Raw genomic sequence first — 27,802 nt, 5'->3', positions numbered from 1 at the left:
ATAAAGAACAATTAGTTGTTTGATGATAGAAAATGCTATCTTAGGAGCTAGTGAGTTTCCTGTCATTAAAGGCATTCAGGCATAAACTAGATCAGGGGTGGGCAAATTATATGCACAGGCTGAATCCAACCCACCAGATGTTTTTATAATAAAGTTTTATTGGAACACAGCCACTGCCGTTTGTTGCCATATTGGTTCTGGCCGCTTTAGCATCATAGCTGAAGTATGTGTAGATGGAACAGAAACCACAGAGCACACAAGTCCTGAAATATTTTTTAAAATAAAATAAGATAAAATAAAAATTAAAACAAACCCCCAAGAATATGTTTACAGAGTCTATGGAGAAGGTCTCAGGAATTCAAGTATTCTATATATTGGTACAACCAATAAGATAATGTTTAATATTTGACCTGACACGTCATATATATCAAGAATTGAGTTAAAATGGTCTCTATTGTGGGGGGTGTTGGTCAAAATTCATACAGCATTCTGTTTTCAAAATTGTATGCCACAATACGGGACTATGTCTGCCAGAAATTTGCATGAAGGTGCCCAAAGGACAAGCATAAACTGCACACTCCATAACAATGTTAACAAAAATAACATCCCTTCCAATCCAGAGGGTCTCAGATTCTATAATATAGATACTCTAACACTGAAACTCAGATTTTTTCCCTAACCCAGTGTTTCTTTGTATATCTCAAAGAAATGAAAATAATGTTCTCTAAAAAGAGTTTTCATGTTTTGAGAAAAGCTATAAACTCTACCCTCTGTTTTAAAAAGATACATTCAAAATTACATATTAAAACGTCTGAGACATGTCAGTTGAAAACCAACCAAAGAACCCCATTTAACTTTAGTATACATAGCATTTTAAAAAGTTAATTATAGAAACCTTTAATATGAACCTACTATTAATATCTCACATAAGTACTGTTCTGAGAAATTATACTTTATTCAAAATTGTATATAGTGCTTCCAGACTACAAATTCCTTCTAAGGATAGACAATACATACTTTTTCTCATTCAACACACACTTTAGCAAGTTGCTAAGCACACGTGATAATTACCAAAGAAATAAATGAATTGATTTAATTTTAATAGATGTGACTAATCCATGAGTTACTTGCATTACTACTTTAATTAATTAAAGCAGGTTTTTATTATATATGTAGCAGGGAGATACAAAGTTTTCTCTTTCCACTGTACTAATTAGCTATTACGTAGTATAACAGTAAAATGATCTTATACAAGTATACTTCAGATATGTCCTTTTTGCTCTGTGGTATACATTTAAGCACATAAAACTATTCAAAACATGATATATGATATTTTAAGATGAAAAATTGGTAATTATCTAACAAACTGACAGGGCATAAATCAGAATATAGGGTTATGAACTTCAAAGTCAATAAAATTAAATTACCTGAAGAAGGTGACAAAAAACTGCACAAGATCCATGATTGTGTTGTGTTGTGAAAATGCAATCTGAAAAATCAAAATAAAAAAGTTTGAAACTTACTGAAGATACGTTCTCCAAAACCAGTACTGATGGTTCATGGCATTTGTAAATACAATATTCTACATCATAAAGACATCTGGATTATCATTTTATAAATCAAATGTATGATGGATTAAAATTAATTGAGAATACCTAATATGTTCAAATCTGCTCTTATATGGAATAGAAAAATAAATGGTTAAAAAACTGTTCTAAAATTAATTCAATTTTATATGCTTGGAGTTCCATTTAAAAGGCTATGACAGATTAAATGTGCCTAAACAAAACATGCAAATGAGTTTCTTAAAATAATAATGATCATATTTTTGATTAATACAATTGATAGTTGCTTATAAACAAAAAAAAATAAATGTCAACTCCATTACATTAAAGAAACTTGGGAGATTTTTCCCTATATGTCTAAGGAAGCTGCATGCAATCATACAAATATTTTGTTAGACACCATCCAAGAATAAAATGTTATGTTCACTTTAAAACTTCAAATTAATGAGAAATTAGTTTTGAAACTGCAACTAGCCAATAAATTAAAGTTGTTCTGCATTTCTGTTAACATTATAGAGATCATACTGTAACACCTTCTTGTGGAAGTATTTTTATAGTGTATCAGTTAATAATGTGCTATCAGAATAGAGAATAACTGATTTTAAAATGGAACTTACCACTTAATTGCCCTGTAAATTTTGATCAACTAGTCTGTTTTTCTCACAGTTTTCCCATATGTGAATAGAAATGATAAAGGCATTAAACTCATAATGTTAGAGAAAAAAATCAACTTAATTAATAGAAATTCAAGGTTTTCCATAATATCTGGCATATAACAGTGACAATATAATAAACATTATTAAACTTTTATATCAAGTATAAATAAAATTGCCAACGTGAGTTTAAGCCATTAAGGTATGTAAAAGTACTTTTCTTGTAATAATTGTTTATGAAATCTTCCAAAAATGTGTAACAGAATTCCCACTTCTCAAAATGGACTAACAGGAATGAGCTTTCTCTTCTGCCCTAAATAACTAGAAAATTGGACAGCATACATGAAATAACTAATTTCAGAAATTGGACAAGTGGCAGTGGACAATAATCCTTGGGTGAAGAAAAACAAAGGATATGAGTTCTACAATTGTCCCAGCGTTCAATGCAAGAAAAAGAACACTAAAAATTTAAATGGAATTCTAAAATAAGCAATATCAGTATTTCTTATAAAATATAAATAATTACAGTCAGTTGAGAATATGGTTACTTTTTTGGCATATACATGTAAACTTAAATATAGTAACCTTTATTTCCATCAAGCTTACAATCAATTGAATTATAAAGCACTTATGTAAGGATAGAAGAAAGATAATTTGTACAAGAGATTTGTCATAAAAAATTACCTTAAAAGATTATTAAAATCATGTTTTAAAGTAGAAAAGAATGAATTTTCTCCCCAGGTCATTGTCATGAAGCTTATCAAAAAAAAAATTGTCAATAAGATCTTAAATTCATGGTGAGTGAATTCTTGATATGTGAATTAATAACACGATAATCTTAAAAAAATAATCATTTTTAAAGCCATAATAAAAAAAATAGTATTATTTTAAAAACTGGAATAAGAAGGTATTGATAAATATGTAAAAGGGGTGGGGGTAAATGAGCCTAAGACAACACTTGGATAAATTAACAAATATATAGAAAAGTGATTAGATGAAATCACAAATAAAATAAATAATAAATATAAAACTAAAGAAATAAAATAAAGTATATAAGAAACTGCATTGAATGTGAACAGACTGAATCATCATTGAAACAAAATGATGTTCACAATATATTAAAAGTTATAATTCAGCTTTATGTGTTTAACAGAAAACACATCTAGAATAGTGACACATTTTTATTCACAATATAAAGTATTGTAAAAAGATATAATAGGCACTTAAAAACAACAACAAGGCAAATGGGATAACATTAACAGCAAAATGAAATTCAAAGTCAAACCTAGTTAAATAAAACACGGGGATAAAGAAGATAGTACAATAATGAACCTATATGCACCAAAAACAGAGGCCAAGTAAGTTAAAATACAACATCTGGAGGTATGAGGAAAATTTGATAATGACAAAATTATGGAAGAAATTATTAATTTGCATATCCATTGCATAACTTATATCTATTCATTTATTTAAATAATGAAAAAATATTCAAAGAAATGTTGATTAGTCAAAGTCTTTTCTAGTTGCTGGTAACACCATTGTAAATTTTTTTTATAAGTACCTATTCTCTTGGAGTCTGCTTTGTAATAGCAGACAAGAGAAAAATAACCAAGTAAACTCATACCTGCTTGTATATCATCATTTTTTACAGTTATAAGTGTTCTAAGGAAACAAAGAGATAATGTGAAATAGAAGGATGTGTGACTAATTTGGAGAAGATGGATAGAGCAGGCCTTGCTATAGCAGTGAAATATAAGCTGATATCCAAATAAAAGAAGTTTGAAACACAAAGGTCTATTGATAGAGGTTTCCCAACTATAAACACATGTAATGCCTCGGCTACATATGTTTAAGGGGAGTCTTAAGAGCTAGAATATTGTGAGCAAAAGGCAAAGTAGTTGAAAGTAAGTTCGGATTAGCAAGCAGAAACCAACCCCCCCCTAGGGTGTGGAAGATATCATAAGGACAATGTGAACCCACAGAAAACTATGAAGTGACATGATCTAAATATCAAGGAAAAAACTCAGACTGCTGAGTGGAAGAGATGTTTGGGGAATTCAGAAAGATAAAAGTGGAGGATAATGGATTTTTCTAGTCATGAGGTGACAGTAGCTTGAATGAGAATAGTAGTCATGAAGATATAGTAGTCATGGTGATATAATTTACAGTGGAATATGAGAAGAAAGTGCTGAAGGACTGGATGTGACAGGTGAATGAAAGGGAGAAATCAAGCATGAATATCTAGGTTTGCTCCCACAGAAGCAACTTGACAGATGATATTTCTGAGAAAGAGGAATAGAGAAAGGTCATGTGGATCATGTATTAAATAAAGAAAGAAACGTATTTAGAATATCTTAAATTAGAAATACCCATTAAACAGTCAAAACTAGAAATTAGACACTAGCTTGAAACTAAGTGAAAAAATTGGATTTACAAGAACAAAGTAAATTTACAGAGCAAAGTAAATTTCATTTACAACTGTGTATTTGTAATATGATATTTTCTAGGAGACAGTATAGATGCAGGAGAAATAAAGTCTAAGAGATTTGGGACCTTGAGATGTGGGCCATTTTAACTGGGGTTAGGTGATATCTCAAAGTTTTTTATTTGCATTTCTCTGATGATTAGGGGTGATGAGCATTTATTCAAGAGTTTGTGGCTATTTGTCATCTTCAGAAGAAAAGATTCTGATAGTGTCCTTTACCTAGTTATTAATAGGGGGTTGTTGATTTGCTTGAGTTTTTTTTTTTTTTTTTTTTTACCATGGTAGACTAATCAGCCATAAAAAAGATGGAGAGTTGGTATCTTTCTTATTTACCCGGAAGGATTTGGAGAACATTCTGGTAAGTATCACAAGAACAGAAAATCAAGCATCCCATGTGCTCAATACTAAATTGATACTAGTAGATTAACATTCAAAGGACTACTTTAAAGAAAAACTTCACTAAATTCAAAAAGGGGAGAGGAAAGAAGGGTATTCAGTAATTTCCCATCTAATAGGTTCAACATACAGGTATATGGCACACTTCCTGGGTGAACGACACAAGTACACTGGGACTTTACCGTCAAATGCAAACAAGGTAGCCTAATCATATGTACACTCCTATTAACTAGAAATAAAAGTAAATAATGTCTAATAGGAAATTCAGTACCACACCATTTTTACAGCTAAAAACAAAACAATAAACAACAACAACAACAAGAAAGTGGAAAATTAAATGAGGAGAAACAAGGAGGATGTGTGTCCAGACTGTTAAGGAAAAGAAATGTTGAAAGAAGAGTATTGCCATCAATTTTGCTGACTCAGTAAGATGAGGATGGAAATATAACTACTGTATATCCAACATGAACTTCTTAAGTATCTTAAGAAAATAAACTTTCAATAAAGTGGTGGGTATATTAATCTAAGCAGAATAAAATAAGGATAACATGGAAGGTGAGAAAGTAGAGATAAAGTACAGACTGAATTTTCAAGAAAGTCTGTTATAAAACAGAGAAGAAAGAATCATGAAAATAGAGGATTAAAAAGTCTTTATAATCTATAGAAAATATTTTCAAGTAGACAATATGAATTGTTCAGATAAACAATTTAAAATAGTCTAAATGGTACTGGTTTTTCTAGGCTATATTATCAGATTCAAATAAAATAAAATTAAAACTATATTTTCATATATAACCCAAACAAGCTTAACTACTTGGAAATTAAGGTATGTAATCCATGGGGCAGAATTCTGTGTTGGTAATGGTAGTGACAGCATAGTGTTTGATATTCCTTATTTTCTACCGTCAAAAAATAGATTAAAAAATAAAAAAACCTAAATGGACAGCAATGTCAACAAAATAGTGAGAGATTATTCCTTTAAATGCCAAAACACAAACAGGTATGGGTAAATCACAAACACGTGGTATGTAAGGTGCTGGTATCTATGTAGGAAGAAGAAAAGGAATAAACAGGAGTAATCTAAAGTCCCAAAAGGCATTCACCAGAAACAGACAGGCTAATTTGAATACAGGAGACTAGAGCAGAAGTGGTGCCGCTTCGTCCAGGAGCAGGTGAGTGCAAGGGGTCTCTTGGAAGTTATAAAAGGGGCTGGAACAGTTGGTGCCACTGGAGTCTTTAAACACAGTCAAATCTCCGTTGCAGATGGTGTTCCATATTGAGAAGGTACTGCTAAGAGTAAAAATCAAAACTAAGCAGAACAGGGTAAATACAGACAAAAGAAAGAAGGTACAACTAAAGCAAGGAAAGGAACACAGCCAGGAAATCTGAAAAGAACAAGTGGCACATACTCAGGAAAAAAATGTTAATCACTAAAATATGTGATATTCGAATTCTAATTTCAGCGTGCATGGCAATTTAACTCATTATTATTCTCAAATATTTATCATTCTTTAACACACAAAGGACTTGACATTTAGGTGGGAATAACCAGTGGTATTACAATAAATTTAGAATGACCAAACACGATTCACGCTGGTAGTGCAGAATTTTACTATGGTTTACCTGCCATTCGTGGGCCCATATAACTAAGTTTCTTAGAACAAAAGTCATAATTTGAGGCAAGTAAGTAAATATGAAAGCACATGAAAATACCTACAGACATATGAAAAAATGCTCATCATCCTTAATTATCAGAGAAATGCAAATCAAAACTACCTTGAGTTACCATCTAACTCCAGTAAGATTAGCACATATCACAAAAATCCCAAGACCAGAGATGCTAGCGTGGATGTGGAGAAAAGGGAACACTTCTACACTGCTGGTGGGAATGCAAATTAACACATTCCTTTTGGAAAGATGTTTGGAGAACACTTAGAGATCTAAAAATAGATCTGTCATTCAATCCCATAATTCCTCTAGTAGGCATATACCCAGAAGACCAAAAATCACATTATAACAAAGATATTTGTACCAGAATGTTTATTGCAGCCCAATTCATAATTGCTAAGTCATGGAAAAAGCCCAGGTGCCCATCGATCCACAAATGGATCAATAAATTTTGGTATATGTACACCATGGAATATTATGCAACTTTAAAGAAAGATGGAGACTACCTCTTTCATGTTTACATGGATGGAGCTGGAACATATTCTTCTTAGTAAAGTATCTCAAGAATGGAAGAAAAGTTGTCCAATGTACTCAGCCCTACTATGAAACTAATTTATGGCTTTCATAGGAAAGCTATAACCCAGTTATAACCTAAGAATATGGGGAACGGGGGAGGGAGGGGAGGGAGGGGGGAGGTTGGGCAGAGGAAGGGTGATTGGTGGGATTACACCTGCAGTGCATCTTATAAGGGTACATGTGAAACTTAGTGAATACAGAATATGATTGCTTTAACACAATAACTAAGAAAATGCCAGGAATGCTATGTTAACCAGTGTGATGAAAATGTGTTGAACTGTTTATAAAACCAGTGCATGGTGCCCCATGATCGCATTAATGTACACAGCTATGATCTAATACTAATAAAAAAAAAGAAAATACCTAAATTTCCTACATTTTCCCAAATAACATTTGCATAAAATAGTCAAGAGAAATTGACTACTTCTTACAAGGTATAGTCATAATATAAGGCACAAAAAATTCTAAAACTTACATGAATTATATTATCTAACAGTGCCTATTAATAAAAAAATTATAATAAAGAAAAATTTTATAGTTTCACAAGAAATAGATGCTATTTTGATTTCAGCTTGCATTTATAGGATGAACTGAACTAGACACTTGGACCTCTGAAAATTAACACTACTTTTGAAACTGTCAAAAATAATTATCTGCAGTTCTTTAAAGATTAAATTGCATGTAATGCTTACACATTAAAAGTAAAGTGCTGATTACAGGCCTCATTCAACTTCTTTTATAGATAATATTCTCTTACCTTTCAAAAGTAAGGAAGTAATAATGCTGGAATCAAGATGATGGGGAGGTCTCTGTCAAAAACATCATCTGAAATACAAACTGCCTTTAATACTGTAGTGAAGAACCCTATAGTATCTTCTCTGTTAACAAAAATGATGCAGAAGTGCCAGATCTGACAGAAAATAGTAGATAGAAGTAGCAGAATGAAAAAATAGCTCTAGGTTCAAATGCATCTGGCTGTTCTCAACCATTCTCTACCTAGAATTGCATACTATGTACAGAAATTCCAAATCCCTTCCAAGGAAACTGGAAGGCCTATGGGGAAAAAAATAATAAGCAGAAAGGTTGAATCACCCGAAGTAATACCAGGCCATTCCCTTTACATGACAGTCTCCTTACCATCTAGGTCTCACCTCAAATATCACATTTCTTAAAGACACCTATCTAAATTAGCTGACCTACCCCTTATTTTATAGTATTATGTGAAAAAAAATGTTTCAAAGTGTAATCTAAAATTATCTTATGTTATTCATTAAATATTAGTTCAACTGTCTTTTCCCCAATAAAATACATGCTTCTCAAGAATAGTGGCCTAGTTAATATTGTTCATGTTTCTGAATAAATATATAAATTCAATAGCAAAATTTAGTACAAGAATCTTCTTATAACTTCATGTATCTTTATTAAGATCAATGAAAGGAAGAAGGTACAGACGGTATGAGAAACATTAAAACATATTTATTTAAATTTATTGTAAATTAATAACACAAGTGGCTATATATCTTCTAACTTTAAAACATAAAAATATTAAGTATTCTTTCTTACAAAACTAATATCTTTGTAGAATTCAGAAGCTAAGGAAAGCATGTATTTTTGTGTAAAAATACGTTTGTATTTCATTTTAATCACAGAAAAATTTTATTGTAAGAACTAAATAATACAATTTTACCTAAAATATTCTGAAACCAAGATACCAGAAATGGTTTCTGAATGCATATTACTATACTTCACTTTCTTAATTTTAGCAGCAAACTTTTTTAATGATATTAGTTTCTAGGAATTTTTTTCATAACGTGAATTAAATCATACTACAATTTTCTAGTCTAAATTAAGTGACAATGTGTGAAACATTATTTCTTAACCTATAAAAAATAAAATTGCCTTAAAGGAATGATTATTTAGCCAACCAAACTTAGAAACAGTGAATCAAATCAATAACAATAATATCCTAAATCTGCAGTTTCTGTGAAACTAGACCTCCTCATAATATGGAATACTAATGCCTTTAAAATCTATAATGACTGGATTAGAAAGATTTCTACTGGGTGAGACTGTGGCCCTTAACAAATAATTAATATTTAAAATTTTGGTTCTGGCATCATGCCCATGAAAAATCTGACACAACTCACATTTAAAGTTAGTTTCAAAACTTTAGCCAGTATAAATGCCTATGTTTTTGGTGCATGTAAGTTTATTATGGTAAATTCTTCTTTGTCCTCATGTTTTATTTGACCAGGGCTTGCCGTTGAAAATTTAGCTCCATTATTATTATCCTATGTGCTTTATTGCTGCTGTTTTTAAGTGTCTATTGCATCTTTCCCGATATTTTATATAAAACTATATCTCTGTTCTACATGTTTTCTATTGAAAACAAAATGCTGAGTTATGCCCTTTAACATAGTGTGAAAAACTTTGTGTTTCAATGGCAATTCAGTCTATTCTCTCTTCTATAATAATTTTATGCAAGTTATTCAGTGATTTTATGCAAATTATTCAAAGAAATATAATCTAAAGTGAGAGATCAATTAATGGTAGTAACATTTCATAATATTCTCATTTTCTCCAAAATAATTAATAAAAGAACATACTAAAAAGCTAAGTTAGGTGAAACTACATAACAGTGATAATAATACATTTGTCCACTCAAATTTAAATGCAAATCCAAAATTAATATATGCTTTATCTTTGATGAACAGTAATTATCAATATTTTAAATTTTATGATTTGAAAAAAAGTTGCACTAAGTACATGAGGGGGGGTAAGTGGATTAACAGTTTGATATTTACCACAAAATGTCAGAATATGTGAGAAAAAAGATTTTATTTTTGGAAGGACACATTGATGTGTTTGTGCAAATTGTCAACATGCCATATACAAAGTACTTGATATAATATTTGAAATAAACAAAAATGAAACTATAACATAAAGAAATGTGCTAAAAATATCAAGTTCATCTAACAAACTGGAGGAAAAGAAAGTTCTTTCAACCCCTATTTGGATTATACGTCTTCAAAATGCTGACATACAAGCATAGTTTCATAATAAAAGTCAGCCACCTACTCACATCTTAAAGACAATTATGCTACGTTTCAGGCAAGCAACTTGAGATCTTCTTAGGTTTTGCTGCTAATTCCACTGAGCATGCCATGCCATTGTGAAAACCATACCTATATATATATAGTCTAATAAATACATAAAATAACAAAAAGCAAACTAGAGCTTAAATTACTTACTGACTAAGTTCAACCATGACAATCTATTTCAGATAAGCATAAACTTCTGACAGATAATTAACTCTGTTTATTGATATAATGAAGTATATAATTCATGACAAAGTAATATTTTTAAAAATATGGTTAAACAGAAAACAAATTATTTTTCAAAGTTAAAACAAAACATATGCCTGTGTTTATTTTAATCTGAGGAATAAAAATACTATTTAATTTTGCATATATATTTTGCAAGTTGTCTGATTATAAATATTTGAGTGTTGTTTATAAAAATCTAATGTTTTGAATTCTTTTCATAGCAAATTCCTTAATAAGACTTTCATAACCTTCCCTCCTTGTTTAATACACAAACTTAAGAGGTCTCCTTTCTTTCAATCCCATAAGCTTCTATTCACTCTACTCCTACCTGACAAAGCTCTTTTTAACCATGAGAGAGGTTTCTGCAATTTCCCTCCTCACACCCCTACATTCTCTTGCTTAAATTTCCTCAGTGTTTCTTCATTAATTTTAGTTTGGAGTCCAACCTACTTAATATAGAGTATAACAATATTCAAAACTTGGCCTTCGCTTCTTTCTATACATGATAGCATTGACACTGCAGTACAATGAAACAGAAGTTCACACATATCTCAGAGGTATTGTCCTGAGTTCAGTTCCAGATCACCACGATAAAGCTCATATCATTAAAGCAAATCATATAAATTCTTTTGGTTTTTCAGTGCATACAAAAGTTACGTTTACACCTTACTGTATTCTATTAAGCATGTAATAGAGTTAAGTCTAAAAAAACAACATATATAATTTACTGGCACCTGTGGCTCAAAGGAGTAAGGTGCGGCCCCATATGCCTGAGGTGGTGGGTTCAAACCCAGCCCTGGCCAAAAAAAAAAAAAAAATGATTTATTGCTAAAAAATGCTAACCATCACCTGAACCTTCAGCAAAGTGGTGATCTTTTTGCTGTTGGGAGGTATTGCCTTAATATTAATGGCTAATGACTGATCAGTGTGGTAATTTCTGAAAGTTGCGGTGGCTGTGGCAATTTCTTAAAATAAGAAAATGAAGTCCGCCACGTCCATTGACTCCTCCTATCAGCATGAGATATCATCACACACATTTTACCCGTAATAGCCCTTCTTTCAAAATTGACTCAGTCTTCTCAAAACCTACCACTGCTTGATCAGTTATGTTTCTGCAATATTCTAAATTCTTTGGTGTCATTTCAACAATCCACACAGCATCTTCTCCAGGAATAAAGAAATTACTTTCTTTGCTGATGCATAAGAAGAAACTCCTTATCTGTTCGAGTTTTATGATGAGATTGGTGCAATTCAGCCACATCGTCAAGTTCTATTCTAATTCTAGTTCCACAGCAAGAGCCTTTTTCTACCACAACTGCAGCTTCTTTCCTCCATTGAAGTCTTAGACCCCTCCAAGTTATTCATGAAGTTGGAAAATAAATTCCTTCCAAACTCCTGTTAATGTTGATATTTTGACCATGAATAACAAATGTTCTTAGTGAAACTAGACTGGTGAATTCTTTCCAGAAGGTTTTTAAATTGCTTTGCCCAGATCAATCACAGGAATCACTATTCATGGCTTACAGAATGTATTACTTAAATAAAAAGACTTGAAACTTGAAATTACACCATGATCCATGGGCTTCAGAATAGATGTTGTATTAGCAGGCATGAAAACAACATTCATCTTCTTGTACACATCCATCAGAGCTCTTGAGTGATTCAGTGCATTGTCAATGAGTAGTAATATTTTGAAAGAATATTTTTTTCTGAGCAGTGAGCCAGAAAATTGTGCTTCATGAGCAGTGAGCTTTAAATAGTAAACAAATGTGCTATTGTCTAGGCTTTGTTGTTCTATTTATAGAACACCAACAGAGTACAGTTAGCATAATTCTTAAGGGCTCTAGTATTTTCAGAATGATAAATGAGCATTGGCTTTGATTTAAAGTCACCAGCTGCATTAGCTCTTAACAAGAGAATCACCTTATCCCTTGACATTTTAGCCAGACATTGACTTCTCTTTATAACTATGAAAGTCCTAGATGTCATCTTTTTCCAACATAAGACTGCTTCATCTATACTAAAAAAATCTTTATTTGGTATAGACACCTTCATCCATTACGTTAGGTAAATCTTCTGGATACTTGTGCAACTTCTACATCAGCACTTGCTATTTCACCTTGCACTTTTATGTTACGGAGATGGCTTCTTTCCTTAAACCTCATGAACCAACCTCTCCTATCATTCAACTTTTCTTTTGCAACTTCCTCACCTCTCTTAGCTGTCATAGAATTGAAGAGAAATAGGGCTTTGCTCTGAATTAGGCTTTGGCTTAAGAGAATATTGTGGCTAGTCTTACCTTCTAACTAGACCACTAAAACAGCAATGAGACTGTTTTCTTTTGCTTTCTTATTATCCACATGTTCACTGGAATAGCATTTTTAATTTCCTTTGCGTTCACAGCTCGGCTGTTCAGTGCAGGAGGCCTGGCTTTTGGCACATCACAGTTTTCAGCATCCCTTCTTAGCTCTTGATTTAAACTGAGAAACATGAAACCAATCCTTTCACTTGAATATTCAGAGGCCATTGTAGGGTTATTAATTAGCCTAATTTTTACATTGTTGTATCTCAGTGAATAAGGAGCCCCAAAGAGAGAGTGAGTGACAGAAACATGGGAATAGTCACAGAGCAGTCAGAACACACACATTTATCAATTAAACTTGCTGTCTTATATAGGAATGTTTTGTGACACTCCCAACAATTACAGTAATAATATCAGATCATTAGTTACAGATGACCACAACAGATATAATAATAATAATAAATTGAAATACTGTAAGAGTTGACAAAATGTTACACAGAGACACAGAGCGAACACATGTTCTTGGAAAAACAGTATTCATAGGCTTACTTGATGCAGTTGACACAAAACTTCAATTTTTAAAAAATGCAGTATCTGTGAACTACAAAAAGTGAAGCACAATAAAACATGCACTGGGGGAAGGAATCCCTATTCAATAAATGATGCTGGGAGAATTGGATAACCACATGTAAAGGACTGAAACTGGACCCGCATCTTTCACCACTTACAAAAAGTGACTCAAGACATATAAAAGATTTAATCTAAGGCATGAAACAATAGAATCCTTGAAGAAAATGTGGGAAAAACACTGGAAGATATTGGCCTGGGGAAAGATTTTATAAAGATTTTATGAATTCCATGGCAATTGTAACAATAACACAAATAAACAAATGGGACTTAATTAAACTGAATAGCTTCTGTACAGCTCAGGAGATAACCACCAAAGCAAATAGACAACCATCAGAATGGGAACAGATATCTGCATATTGTGAATCAGACAAAAGTTTGATAACTAGGATCTACAGAGAACTCAAATAAATCAACAACAACAAAAAAGACCCAACCATCCCATATATCACTGCATTGAGCAAAAACACCCTGAGATATCACCTCCCCCCAGTGAGAATGGCCCACATCACAAAGTGTCAAAGGTGCAGATGCGGTGTCGATGTGGAGAGAAGGGAACACTTTTACACTGCTGGTGGGACTGCAAACTAAGACAGCCTTTTTGAAAGGACGTATGGAGAATGCTCAAAGAACTCAAATTATACCTCCCATTTGATCCTGCAATCTCATTACTAGGCATTTACCCAGAAGATTTTTTTTAAAAGTCCTTTTATCATAAAGACATTTGCACTAGACTGTTTATCGCAGCTCAATTTACAATTGCCAAAATGTGGAAACACCTAAATGCCCACCAGGAATGGATTAACAAGCTGTGGTATATGTATACCATGGAATACTATTCAGCCATTAAAAAAGATGGAGACTTTACATCTTTTGTATTAACCTGGATGGAGGTGGAACACATTCTTCTTAGTAAAGCATCACAAGAATGGAGAAGCAAAAATCCCATGTACTCAATTTTGATATGAGGGCAGCATATGATCTAATACATGGTGGGGGTTGGAGGAATGAGGGAGCAGGGAGAGGGGACGAGGGAAGTGACTAGGGGGTCAGGATCTATGGCACACCTTCTGGGGATGGGACACAATTATACCTAACAAATGCAATCCGTGTAACCTAATTCTTTATACCCTCAATAAATCCCAAACAATTAAAAAAAACAATAAAACAATAAAACAAAGTATGTCTGGGCTTGGTGCCCATAGCACAATGGTTACCGCATCAGCCACAAATACCCAGGCTGGCAGGTTCGAACCCAGCCAGGGCCAGTTAAACAACAATGACAAATGAAACAAAAAAATAGCTGGGCATTGTGGCAGGCGCCTGTAGTCCAGCTACTTGGGAGGCTGAAACAAGAGAATCACTTGAGCCCAAGAGTTTGGGGTTGCTGTGAGCTATGACACCACTGCATTCTACTGAAGGCAACATAGTGAGACTTTGGTTGGAAAGAAAGAAAGAAAGTATGTCTGTATTTAGTTCATTTGAAATAAAGTATTTTGTTATATTTGTATCTATAGTTACCATCTGTTTAATTTTACGCTTTCATTGTTATTGCTAGAATGTTAGATTACTTTAGTTCTATTTATCCCTTTTTGGATTATTCTTGTCATGGTTTTTTTTTTCTTTCTACACATCTTTTTTAAACTCCACTAGCTACTTTTTTACATTCAGTATTCAAGTTTATCTATTCTAATGTTAATTTCCTCTCAAATTTTCAAAGTTCAAACCTGAGATCATTTTCCTTTCGCCTACAGTCCACTCTACATTATTTCTATTGCTTCCTTCAGCTCTTCGCATCACCTTGATTGGAAAATATTCATATTGTTCATAGGTTCGCAGCTATTTTCCTTCAGCAAATTAAAATGTCATTTATTATCTTCTGGCTAGTGATTTCTATTTAGAAGGTGTCTGTCAGTCCTGGGACAAATAGGCTGGTCTGAGCATAAACCTCTTGTGAATATGGCATAGCAATTAGAAACATGTAAAGCGTAGGCTCAAAACTTGCATACTTTCACCATTGTCTTATTAATTAACAAAATTTAGATAACTGTCTAAACCTGAAGGCAACTATGAGAAAATATACCCTTTTAATTCAAGGAACTGTAAAATCATAAGAAATTTTAAAAGTTATGGCTACGGGAAAAGTTGAAGAATTTTGGACCGTGATGCAATCTACCACAATTACGTTCTACTTCATTTTTCCTCTTTTCTCCTGTATTTAATGTTCTGTGAAAGCCATACTTTGAGATCCAAAGTCAGTGGTTTCAATTTTTAATATTCTTTCTGTAGATTCTTATTAAAAACTCTATTTCTTTAGTAACATTCTTGGTTTTGTTTACCTTTTTTCATGAATATACACATATGCACATATTTTAAAGCTGTTAAACACATCTTGGTTACATTTTGGGTCTTTTTATGACTTCTTATTTTTTCTCTTGCATTTTGGCTTTTAGTCCATTCCTTCCACAAGCTGTAATTTTTAATCATCTTGACGCTATGTATAAAAATGGCAGATGTAACAGATAATGTTTCACTCTTTCAGAGAGATGTTTCTGTTTTCAGACAGGTACTTAAAGGAGGACTGACCACCTTTATAAAATCAAGAAATGAAATTATTTGAGGCTACCTAGCATAATTTTACTTAAAGGACATAGCCTTTGAGGGGACACAATAGAAAAACTGGAGTGCTTGGCATTGTCTCTTCCCTTGGCAGGCTTCGCAACCCAATTTTCTCTGCCTAGTACCATGAACAGCAGATGCCATTTCCCTTCAGAATTCACAATCCAGTTCATATGCATATAATAAACATACATAACAAATCATTCATTAAAATAATATTAACTCTTGTTCATAGAAAAATAGAACCAGAACTCAGCTAGTATTTTACATCTGTTCCTCTTATCCCTTTGGGAAATTAAATTTCTTGACTACTTACAGATATCTGTTTTTACCATTTTATGTAGTATAATTCTTAATTGAAAATTGTATTGAAATAATCTATATTCACAAGACAAGGGAAAGAGAGACAGTCTTTCTATACCTTCCCTAAACTTTCCCAGATTAATATTTTTAAAATTATTATATACTACTCCAACCAGGATATTCACATTAATCATATTCAGATGTTTTGAATTTTATTTATACTGATTCTTGTATATGTGTGTGCATGTATGTATGTATGGATGGATGTATTAACTTCTATACAAATTTCTCATTCACATAGGTTCATTCATCCATCACTGGAGTCAAGGTATCGAAGAATTCTACCACCACATGAATTCCTGTGTTGCCCTTTATAAACTTCACATGCGTCCCTTCCATCCCTGACCCTTCACAGTTCTTAACTGCAGGAATTAATTAACAGGTGCTCCATTTCTAAAGTTTTCTTTTCATTAAAAAGTCTACATAAATGGAATAATATGGTGTATAACCTATTGAAAATGGCTTTTTTGGCTCAGAATAATTTTCATGAGATTCAGAGAAAGTGTTGCATAAACAAATTGTTTAAATATTTTTATTGCTGGGTAGTATTCCATGATATATATGTTTCATAGTTTGTTTCACCATTCTGGTACTGAAAGACATATGGTCTGGTTGAAATTTTTAGCTATTACAAATGAAAGCACATCTGTGTACAAGTGTGTAATATAAACATTCATTTCTTTGAGATAAAAACCCAGTAGTGCAATAGCTGTAGTATGGTAATTTCATGTTTAGTATTATAAAAAAATGCATATTTTTATTTACCATTTGTATATCATCAGTTCGTATCTTTGCTTATTTTATAACTTACATGTTTTTTTTTTAAGGCTGAGTTTTAAGAGTTCTTTATATATTCTTAATATTAGTCCTTTTGGGTATGTTATTTGTAAATATTTTCTGTGTTCTCCATTCTAGTTTGTTAAACTATCACTTCACTAATTCAAATACTGTATTGACTGTAACAAAACATTATCAGAAAGAGTATTTCCTCTTACTTTATATTCTTTTGCGAAGATTGTATACACTATTATAGGTTCTGTGCCTTTCTGTATAAATTTTAGAATAAGCCTATTTGTACAAAATAAAAGTGCTTTCTGCAGATCAGATTTTGATAGGAACTGCATAACATATTTAGACCAATTTGGGAAGAAATAATTTAGTTATCATAGTAAGTCTTTCAATCCATGAATATGGTATGCCTCTCTATATATTTAGGTCTTATTTGATATCATTCATGAACATTTTATAATTTTTGGCAAAATCATCTTTATATGTTTTGTTAAGTATATAGGTATTTCATTTTCTTTGAAACAATTATATATAGTACTATATTATTAAATTCAATTTCTACTTTCTCATTATCAATATGTGAAGATGTGATTTATTTTATGTGGGTTGACTTTATATTCTGAAACCTTACTGAATTCACTTATTCTAGAAGATTTTGTTGTTGTGAATTCCTTGGGATTTTCTGTACAGATAATAATGTCATATGAAAGTAGAGATATTTGTATTTCTTCATTTCCAAGCTGTATTAATTTTATTTCTTTTTGTACCTTATTTTATTTGTTAGAGTTAACTGTGCTAAATTTCAAAAAGAGAGGTGAAAATTGACATTCTTGCATCCTTGCCTTGTTCCTGATCTTATGGGGAAAGAATTTAGTTTTAACCATTCAGTATGACGTCAATGTTTGGTTTATTAATACTCTCTTACTCAAGTGAGGAAACTCCCCCTCTATTCCTAACTTGATGAAAGCTGGCTTTGTTTTGTTTTTAGTCCTTCTTAATTAAAAGCAGTGACTTAAACCATAGGCCAGGTAGTCCATCAGAGAGAACCAGAGAAAAAGACAATTAAGATAAGCACTCCTGGGGTCAGTAAAAAAAAATATCAGAAACTGGCCCCCAAACTACCTCTGCCTAACTGGATCAGAATTGTTGAGCCATTTATGCTCTGAGCATTATTGAAAATTACAGAGATATCAGTGGAAAAATGGTTAAACCTAACAGCTGATTGTGATTAAAAAAAAAAAAGAATCAGTTTAACACAGATATTTGAATGAGACATTCAAAAAGAACATTGTTAAAATCATTGTTATCCCATGGTGATCCATGGGTGTTATCCCATGTGACTGTTCCATGGCGAACAGTGAGGCCTTTAAGAAGCAATACCACAGGATTGATAAGGCAGTATAAATGGACTTCCCTAAAATAATCTAAATAAAATAAATAAGCAAGGGCAGTGCCTGTGGCTCAAGGAGTAGGGCTCTGGCCACATATACCGGAGGTGGGAGGTTCAAGCCTGGCCCCAGCCAAAAACTGCAAAAAATAATAAAATAATAAAATAACAATAATAAATAAATAAGCAAACAAATGAACAACCACAAGAGTAGAAGAATTAGAATCTAAAGTTGTTATGATATGTTATCTAGAAAACAATATTCAATACAAAATTATGAAACATGCAACGAATGTTGCATGGGAAATGTAGCCCATACACAGAACAAAAAGCAGGCAACAAAACTTCCTATCAGAGGGTAAAGATGCTGAATTTAACCAAAATTTAAAAGCAGCTATTATAAATCTGTTCAAAGATACAAAGGAAACCAAAAAGTAAATGGCATATATATATATATATATATATATATATATATATATATACACATACATACAATGGAACATTATTAGTCTTTTTAAAAAAGGAAAATTATGTCACTTGTAATAACATGGATAAACTGGAAGAACATTGTATTAAGTAAAATACCAGGCACAAAAAGACCAACACTGCATGAGCCCATTATTGTATAAAATCTTCAGAAGTTGAGCTTAATAGAAGCAGAGAGTAGAATGGTGAATATCAAGGGCTGGGGCTAAGATTAGATGTTGGTCAAGGGATACAAAATTTCAGTTGATAGGGTAAATAAGTTCAAGATATCTATTGCACAGCACAATGATCACAGTTAATAAGAAGGTATTGGTCTTTATGAAACTTGCTATGAGAGTAAAAGTAGTATGTGTATGAGATTATGCAAGAGATAATTGGCTCAATTTTAGCCATTCCGCAATGTTTACATATTTCAAAACATCATCATCCATGGTAAACGTCTGATTTTTGTTAATTAAAAAAAAAAACACTAAAATCATGTGGAAAGAAGTTTAAAAAAGGTTTTTTGACAATGTTTCATCAAATAGAAAATACAATTAGAGATGAAATTATTCAAACAGACAGTCTGATGTCAAAAACATGATAACTGAAATGAAATATAAACTAGAGGAGCTCAACAGTGGATTTGAAATGAAAGTAAAAAAAACTAGCAAATGTGAAGATAATTCAATACAGACCATATAATTTTAAGTATATAGACAAAAAAGAATGAAGAAGAATACAAGAACTGCAGAAAAATATTAGATACCAGTAGGTAGAATGTGGAGTGTTAGAACAGGAGAGATTGAAAATCACACACACAAAAAAAAAAATTCAAAGAATAACAAATAGGAACTTCCTAAATTTGCTGAAATACATCAATCCCCGCAATTTAATGAAATTATATCCAAGATGTTCAGCAAAATCCAAACAGGATAATACAAAGAGACTCCCATTGAGAAACATCAACGTAAAGAAAGGGAAAGAAAAAGACAGAAAAAAGCTTGAAAGAAGCAAGGGAAAAACTATGATCACACAACAGATCTTCTTAGTAAGATTAACGTATGACTTACCATCTAAAATAATGGACACCAGAAGGCAGTAAAATGCATATTCAAAGTGCTCAAAGTTTTTTTTTTTAAACTATCAAACAAAATCTTGTATCCAGAAACTATATTGTCAAAAATAAAAATAAAAAAACTAAAGATAATCTCAGATAAAGAGAAACACAGAATTGTTGCAAGTAAAATCTTTATTACAGAAAATTCTAAAGGAATTTCTTCATATTGAAAATAACTGTGGGTAACAGAGTACCAAAAAAAGTGATTGTATTAAGAATCTCTGGGCGGCGCCTGTGGCTCAAGGAGTAGGGCGCCGGTCCCATATGCTGGAGGTGGTGGGTTCAAACCCAGCCCCGGCCAAAAAAAAAAAAAAAAAGAATCTCTATATAAAAGACAGTGAAATGTATCCTTGTTCTCCTTTCTTCTCTTAACTAATTTAAAAAGCAATTATATAAGACAAAATACATATATATTAATAATTGTAATGTTGGGTATACAACACATATAAATGTAATTTATTTGACAATAACAGCAAGTGGCATATCTGTGTAAAACATGATAATAGGTAGTAACTTGAATCCACACGAACAAATAAAGACACCAGAAATGATAAATAAGAGGATTAATATAACGAACTCTATAAGTATATACTTTTTTCCTTTCTCAATTTTAACAGACTAAATTATATGATTAATAATTATAATAATGTATTGCTAGATTTGTAACATATGTGAATGTGTGTAATATGTCTAATAACTAGAGTATCAAAAAGGAGAAAGAGGAAATAAAGCTTTACAGGAGTAATATTTTTATGTATTACTGAATTAAGTTAGCATAAATCTAAAGCAGATTATCATAAGACATATATAAGCACTGCAGCAACCATTAAGAATATAACTTTGAAAATGTACTAAAAAACCATAAAAGGAATTAGATTTAACACTAGAAAATATTCATTTAATGCAAAGGAAAAGGGTAAAGGAAGAACAAAGGAACAAAACAAAAAAGCCACGAGAAACAGAGAAAACATTAAGTTAAATGGCAGACATAAATCCCATTCTATCAAAAACATTAAATGTCAATGGATTAAACAACTCAATCAAAAGGCAGAGATTACTTTATAATCATCAAGCTTCTTAAAGGTAAGAACACCAAAGGAATTATTTATTAAATGTTTAATAAAAATATGCTCTGATAAGAAAAATGAATTATGTTGATTTTCAGGAAATACCCTTGGTGTAGAGCATATTTTCCCACCTGACTAATGTAGGACTTAGCTACATGACTTACTTTGGCCGATGTAGAAGGAGTGAAGTCTTGAAAATTCTTGCTTTAAGTCTTGTCATTATGGTCTACTATTAGGAGATGATCTTCTGGGTATCCACTCTCTCTCTATCTGGGCTCCAGAATAAATATGCATAGAGCTGACCCCAATCCATGGTACATTCTTTAACTAAGTCCAATATCCTGAGCTTGAATCAGAGCCAACCAGCATCACTCAACCTACATTGAATGAACTGCAGTAGACCTGAAAACTCTACAAGTTTCGTGAAAATAAATGCCTGATTTTATAAGTTGGTGGGAGGTGAGGGGTTGGGGACCAAAAGTAGGCCATGCACAGTGGCTCATACCTGTAATCTCAGCACTATGGGAGGCTGAGGCACATGAATTGCTTGAGCTCCAAGAATTCAAGAGTTCAAGCTTTGGCAGAAAGATATAAGAGACATCAGACGTAAGAGGCTGGGCAAGAACAAAACCCCACCTCTCATAAAAATAGGAAAACTACCCAGGCGTTGTGGTGGATGCCTGTGGTCCCAACTACTCCAGAGGCTGCAGGAAGAAGATCACTTGAGCCCAAGAGTTTGAGGTTACTGTGAGCTATGACTCCATGACAGAGTGAAACTTGTATTAAAAGAGAGAGAGAGAGACAGAGAGAGAGAAAGAGAGAAAGAAAGAAGTAAAAATTAAATTAAATGCAAAGAAGAATAGCAAAAGGAAGAGTGTGGTTTAAAGCCCAGAGTAGAAAAAAAGCAGAATACTTCCAAGGAATTAAAGGAAGTATAGTTTTACTAAGTTGAAGAACTGAGGGAAAAAAGTGTGGCAAGAAATAAGGCTAAACACGTGAAGAAGACTATATATTATAAGGTCTTATTAGCCATTTTAAGTGCTTGGTACTCGTTCATAGGGTTATGAGATGCCTTTGAAGTAAAATTTAAGAAGGTGTGGACTGATTTCATTTGCATATTAGAACTATAACACAGTAGAACCTCTATAGTTACCACCTTCCTACATTGGCCACCTCCTTAAGTTGACTTAATTTTCATAGACCAGACATGCACCAGATGTATATCTCAATACAGTAGGCCTAGTTCCTTATGTTGACCACCTCTGTATGTTAATCTGTTACAGTCCCTTGGATGGACAAAGTACAGAGTAGTATTTGTTATAGTATGGAGAAATGACTGAAGAAAAACAATGTTCAGACAGGGTGAATAAGTGGTGCTGCAGTTAGCTAGGAACAAGGTGACAGTACTGTAAACTAGCTTAGTTGTGGGAGGTTGAAAAGAATTTAATACATCCACCAGATATATAAAATAAAAGATGGCATGTTGTTAGTGCAACTAATATGAGGCGTGTTATTACCTGCTCATTACATGAGTGGAATAGAAGGAGACCAAATCAAAAGCCATGCAAAATAGTATAGAGGGTGCCATGTCCTAAGAAGCATTAGATAAGCAGGTGTATGAGGTATGTCAGACCTCATAAGAAATGTCTGATTTACTGATTTACAAATAGTCCACATATAAATGACCACTGAAGAAATTATTACAAATTATATTACCAACAGAGAATTTTTGTCTAAGAGCAGAATATCTAGGATGAAGCCCTAAGCAACACAGGTATGCAGGGGTAGAAGAAAAAGAAACACTTAAATCGCAAATAAAAAATCAGTGAGAAAGAAGATAGGAAAGTAGAAAAATATGTTGCAAAGGGAAAGAAGTATTTTAAAAAGGGAATCAAATAATGTGGAAGGATCACGTGAGACTGAAGCAAGAGAATGGAATTTTAGGGTCAGTAAGTCACCCACAATATGGCAGTTTCTGAGAAACAATAATAGTAGTAATTAGATTGCAGTAGAATGAGGAATTAGTAATTTTTTGAGAGCATAGATAGTAATTATGTATTTCTTCCTAATGTGTATTACAGTGCTTCAACAAAGTTGGCACATGATTAACATTTGTTGATTTGTAATGTGAAGGTAAAATAAAAAAAGTAAAGATTTAAATTTAGAAATATTCCTAGAAAAGAATTATTTTCTTTATGTGAGTATTGAAAATTGTTTGAACACACAGGTCCATCAAATTGTGTGCAAAGTAACAGAAAACTTCTTAACTAAGGAGTAACATCCGTTTCAGGATATGTTCATTATTGATCTTGAGGATAACAGTCTTATTACTTTGGCCATCATCAGTTCAAAATACACAAAATTCCTGTGTTGAATGTCAAATTTTTTTAAATGAGCACAACTTAGGTTTAATTTTCAGAAATATTATCTCCATTCCAACCCTTCATCAAGATGAATACCAACATTTTCTTTTTTAAATGCTCATTTGAAGATTTACTCTGTGAACATGTTATCGGTTGCCCAAAGCATGTTGCTTAGCCACATCTGCCATTCTAATTATCTCACACCATCACTTTTGTATTCTGTGACCAGATACTCAGCCATTCAAAATTTTATTTGCTCCCTGATGAAAATTCTTTATGCATATTCTTATGCATATCTTTGAAAATCAATTCCTCTCATCTGTAATTTCCTCTCTCATGCACCATTCCCTTTGCTGAATTCCTACTCATCCTTCAAAATCATACTTCCATACAGCTCTCTGAAAACATTTCTTCCTTCAGTATAATCTCTGTAACATACACAGAGGTGGATATATTACCTACACCCACCTATTCATAAATACCCTACATATCTACATCAGCCAAAGTGAACATTTTGTGACCTAAATGAAACCAAAATATATTCCTAAGCACTTAAAAGAGTCTTTTCTCTTTTCCTGCTGGGATGACTAAATTAGGATGCTGTAATTTTATCTAAAATAAAATGGAATGAAGTCAATACACATTGTAAAATAGAACCTAGGAAAAGAAGGAAAGATTATACTTGTCAATTCAAAAATTATCTATATAATGTAGTATAAAAAATGACAAAGAATGAAGTGTTGTTTTTTTTTTTAAGGGATGAAGTTTTATATAAGATGCTCAGAGATGGAAATATTGAGTTCATGAAGTTCCCAAAGATGTTTCCCCTGGATTCTCTGTTTTCTAAACCTGTAATGTCTCATTTTATGTCAAAGATACAGTTGGATATCTTTTCCTGCAACTAAAAGAATCCTAAATAATATATTTTATTATACCTTTATTATTGGAATACACAATAGTATGTAATTATGAAATCTAAAATATATAGACATATGTCTACTGGCTAACTACCAGTGACTTTATAAGATACATTAGGGTAATTTGAGGACAACAAAGTTGAGACTCTATATCAAAAAACAAAAAATCAATGTGAAATCACATCACATTGTACTTCATAATTACACACAATCATTATCAATTTAAAAATACATAAAAATAAAAAATAGTGTACTTCAATAGAAAAAGGTCCATTCATGTCATTAAATTCTATTAGTAAATTTTGTAAAATCAAAATATTATAATCATCTCAATAGACATTAAAAAATCATTCAACATATGCATTACTTATTTATGATAAAGAAAAAAGAACTCGGAATAAACCAGATATAGATGACAACTTCCTCAAACTTCTAAAGGGCATTTATAAAAATCCTACAGCTAACATCATACTTAATGATAAAGGCTGAATGATCTCCCACAAAGAACAAAAATAAGGTAAAGACATCAACTCTTGTCACTTCTATTCAACATTACACTGGAAGTCTTAGCCAGTACAAAAAAAAAATAAAAGGCAAACAGATTGGGAAAGATGAAATAAAGATGTCATTATTCACAGAAGGCATGACTGTCTCTGAAGAAAACCCTACAGGAGATATGTAAGGGATAATGGAATTAATAAGTGAGAATAGTAATATGGAAATAAAAAAGATGAATATACAAAACCTAATTGTATTTCTACATAATGCTTCTGTAATTATAAAAAATTTACAACAGTGTAAAAGGTATTATATACTCAGGAAAACTCGAACAAGTAGGTACAAGACTTCTCTACTGAACTAAAAAATATAACTGGGATAGAGACTGTTCATAGATGAGATGATATAATAATTTTAAATGTAAATAATCCCCAAATTGAATTTTAGATCTAATGCAATTCCATTAAGACTGATAGCAGATTTTGCTGTCAAAAATGACAAGCTGATCCCAATATTCCTATGGAAAGGCAAGGATTTAAGGATAGGCAAACCAAGACAATAAACTAATTAAAGAATCTATATTACATGGTATAAAAACTTAACATACATCTGCAAGAATCATGATAGCATGGCAGTGGCTCAAAGACACTTGTATTAAAAGTCCACTTAATTTTCAGTTGCGTTTAGCACTGTTGTGGAACATCCCTAACATTCCTTCCTTATGGAAAAGTTAATTTCAATTCATACTTCCCATCATACTATCATATATTAGGAAATAAGAAATCACTTGATTGTCTCAAAGTTAATTTATACATTTAATATAATAACAATTAGAATGACAAAAGGTGGTTGTGATAAAATTAAAAGTTATTTTAAAGGTTTATATGGGTAAAAAAAACACTTCACATCATCAAAAGAAGTATAAAATAAAAAATGTCAGAGTTCTTTACCATAGGAGATATCAAAATATATCATAAAGCCACTGCAAATAAAATCAATATTATATTGTTATGGAAATACTCATCATGATCACAGATATAAAGCAGAAAATTCAGAAAAATTATGTATTATACATGAGAATTCATTACAAGACAAATATAAAAGTACATTTAAGAGGCAAAAAAAGCAGATTTTTAAATAAATTAGAATAATTATGAATAATTTAGAAAACTAAAGCGCATGCTTAGTTTACACTATCAAAAAAAAAAAAACTCCCTCCCCAAAATAACATATATTTAAAAATAAATTATAAATTGGAAAAAAAATCTGAGATAAGTACAACAAGGAGAACAAGAGGGATACATTTTGGACCATTAATGGACATTTAGAAGTTTAAAAAAAATAGAGAAAAAAGATTTTTTTCGCTTTGTACAAAATTTTTATGGCAAAAGTTATCATTAACAACCTTTAAATTATAGATATGAAAGAATATTTTCAAAGCATATAAAAATAGCTAATATTTATAGACTCCAAAGAGCTCCCTGAAATCTATATGTACTAGAAATGCCTTAAAATATTTATATGCACTGGTTTATAAAAGAAGACATAGTAGAATAATCATTAAGTAGTATCTGAAAAGAGGAAGAAATAACTACAAAAGAGCTATGTCAGTTATTGCCAATAGAAAATGGAAGAAAAAGAAATAAAGTAATTATGTCTTTTAAAATCCAATCTTTCAATTTTTATATATTTTACATAGTTTACCAACAATCCCAATATTATAGATAAATGATAGGTGGTGATGCTGATATACAGGTAAGATAGTAGATTAAAAGAATATAAGGAGATACGCAGGATAGATTCCATAAGCAAGAAGTAAAATATAGAAAAGATCATACTAGGTAAGTAACATGGACTAGCTTAGTTGGAAAAGAAAAGAAGTAGTTGGAATCAGTATGAGAAAAGGGTAATCAAGCAGAAAATGACGCATTATAAAATCACGCAAGGTAAGAAATTTATGTAAAATTATATATGTTTGGTATATCTATTTTAAAAATATTAAAAACATGCCCACTCAAACTCAGTAATTGGATTGTCCAGACGTACTTAAAAATATTCATATATGTCTATCAAGACTCACATAAGAATTGTAATTGCAACACTACAGTAAAATTAAAAAATCTATAAATGCCTGTTATAGTAAATTTATCAGAAAAACTGTGATATTCACATATTAATAACTTGGCAGAAATTAGAATGAAGTGGCTCATACATTGATATTGAACTATACTATTAGAGCCCAAAAAATATGACACAGAAACATTTTTGTGTCAACTTAACAACTTAAATTTTTTAATTATATTTTTCACATACAGAAAAATAAAATCAGTAACATAAAATTTAATAGTAGTAAGGATAGGATAGTGAAGTTTGAGTAATATTTCCTTTGACTCATTACTATTTTCTACTTTTGGACAAAGAATATATTTTAATCAGAAGAAAAATTATGAAATTTAAAATCTCATAAGACTATGGGAAATAAGCAGGGCACCAGGTCCCAGACCCCCGTTGTCACAAAAGTTCCATAAGCCCCTGTGCACAGGACTCCAGCTCTTTAAGCCCTGAGCCTGAAACACAAGCTCCACTACGGCCACAGACATGCCTGACCCTAGATCC

The 27,802-nt window shown here is 31.9% G+C and overlaps 1 protein-coding gene across 1 annotated transcript in view; it reads right to left on the bottom strand.

The window, feature by feature from the left end:
- Positions 1-27,802, bottom strand: part of ATRNL1 (attractin like 1) — a 723,386-nt gene that overhangs the window by 396,325 nt on the left and 299,259 nt on the right. Inside the window, exon 25 of the mRNA XM_053583937.1 lies at positions 1,428-1,489. Coding sequence (XP_053439912.1) covers positions 1,428-1,489 — 62 coding nt within the window. The remainder of the gene's footprint in view (positions 1-1,427; positions 1,490-27,802) is intronic.

This window comes from Nycticebus coucang, chromosome 3, assembly GCF_027406575.1.
Source record: "Nycticebus coucang isolate mNycCou1 chromosome 3, mNycCou1.pri, whole genome shotgun sequence".
Classification (NCBI taxonomy): Eukaryota; Metazoa; Chordata; class Mammalia; order Primates; family Lorisidae; genus Nycticebus; species Nycticebus coucang.
The sequence above is the reverse complement of the archived record's forward strand: the minus strand, read 5'-3'. Positions and strand labels throughout refer to the sequence as shown.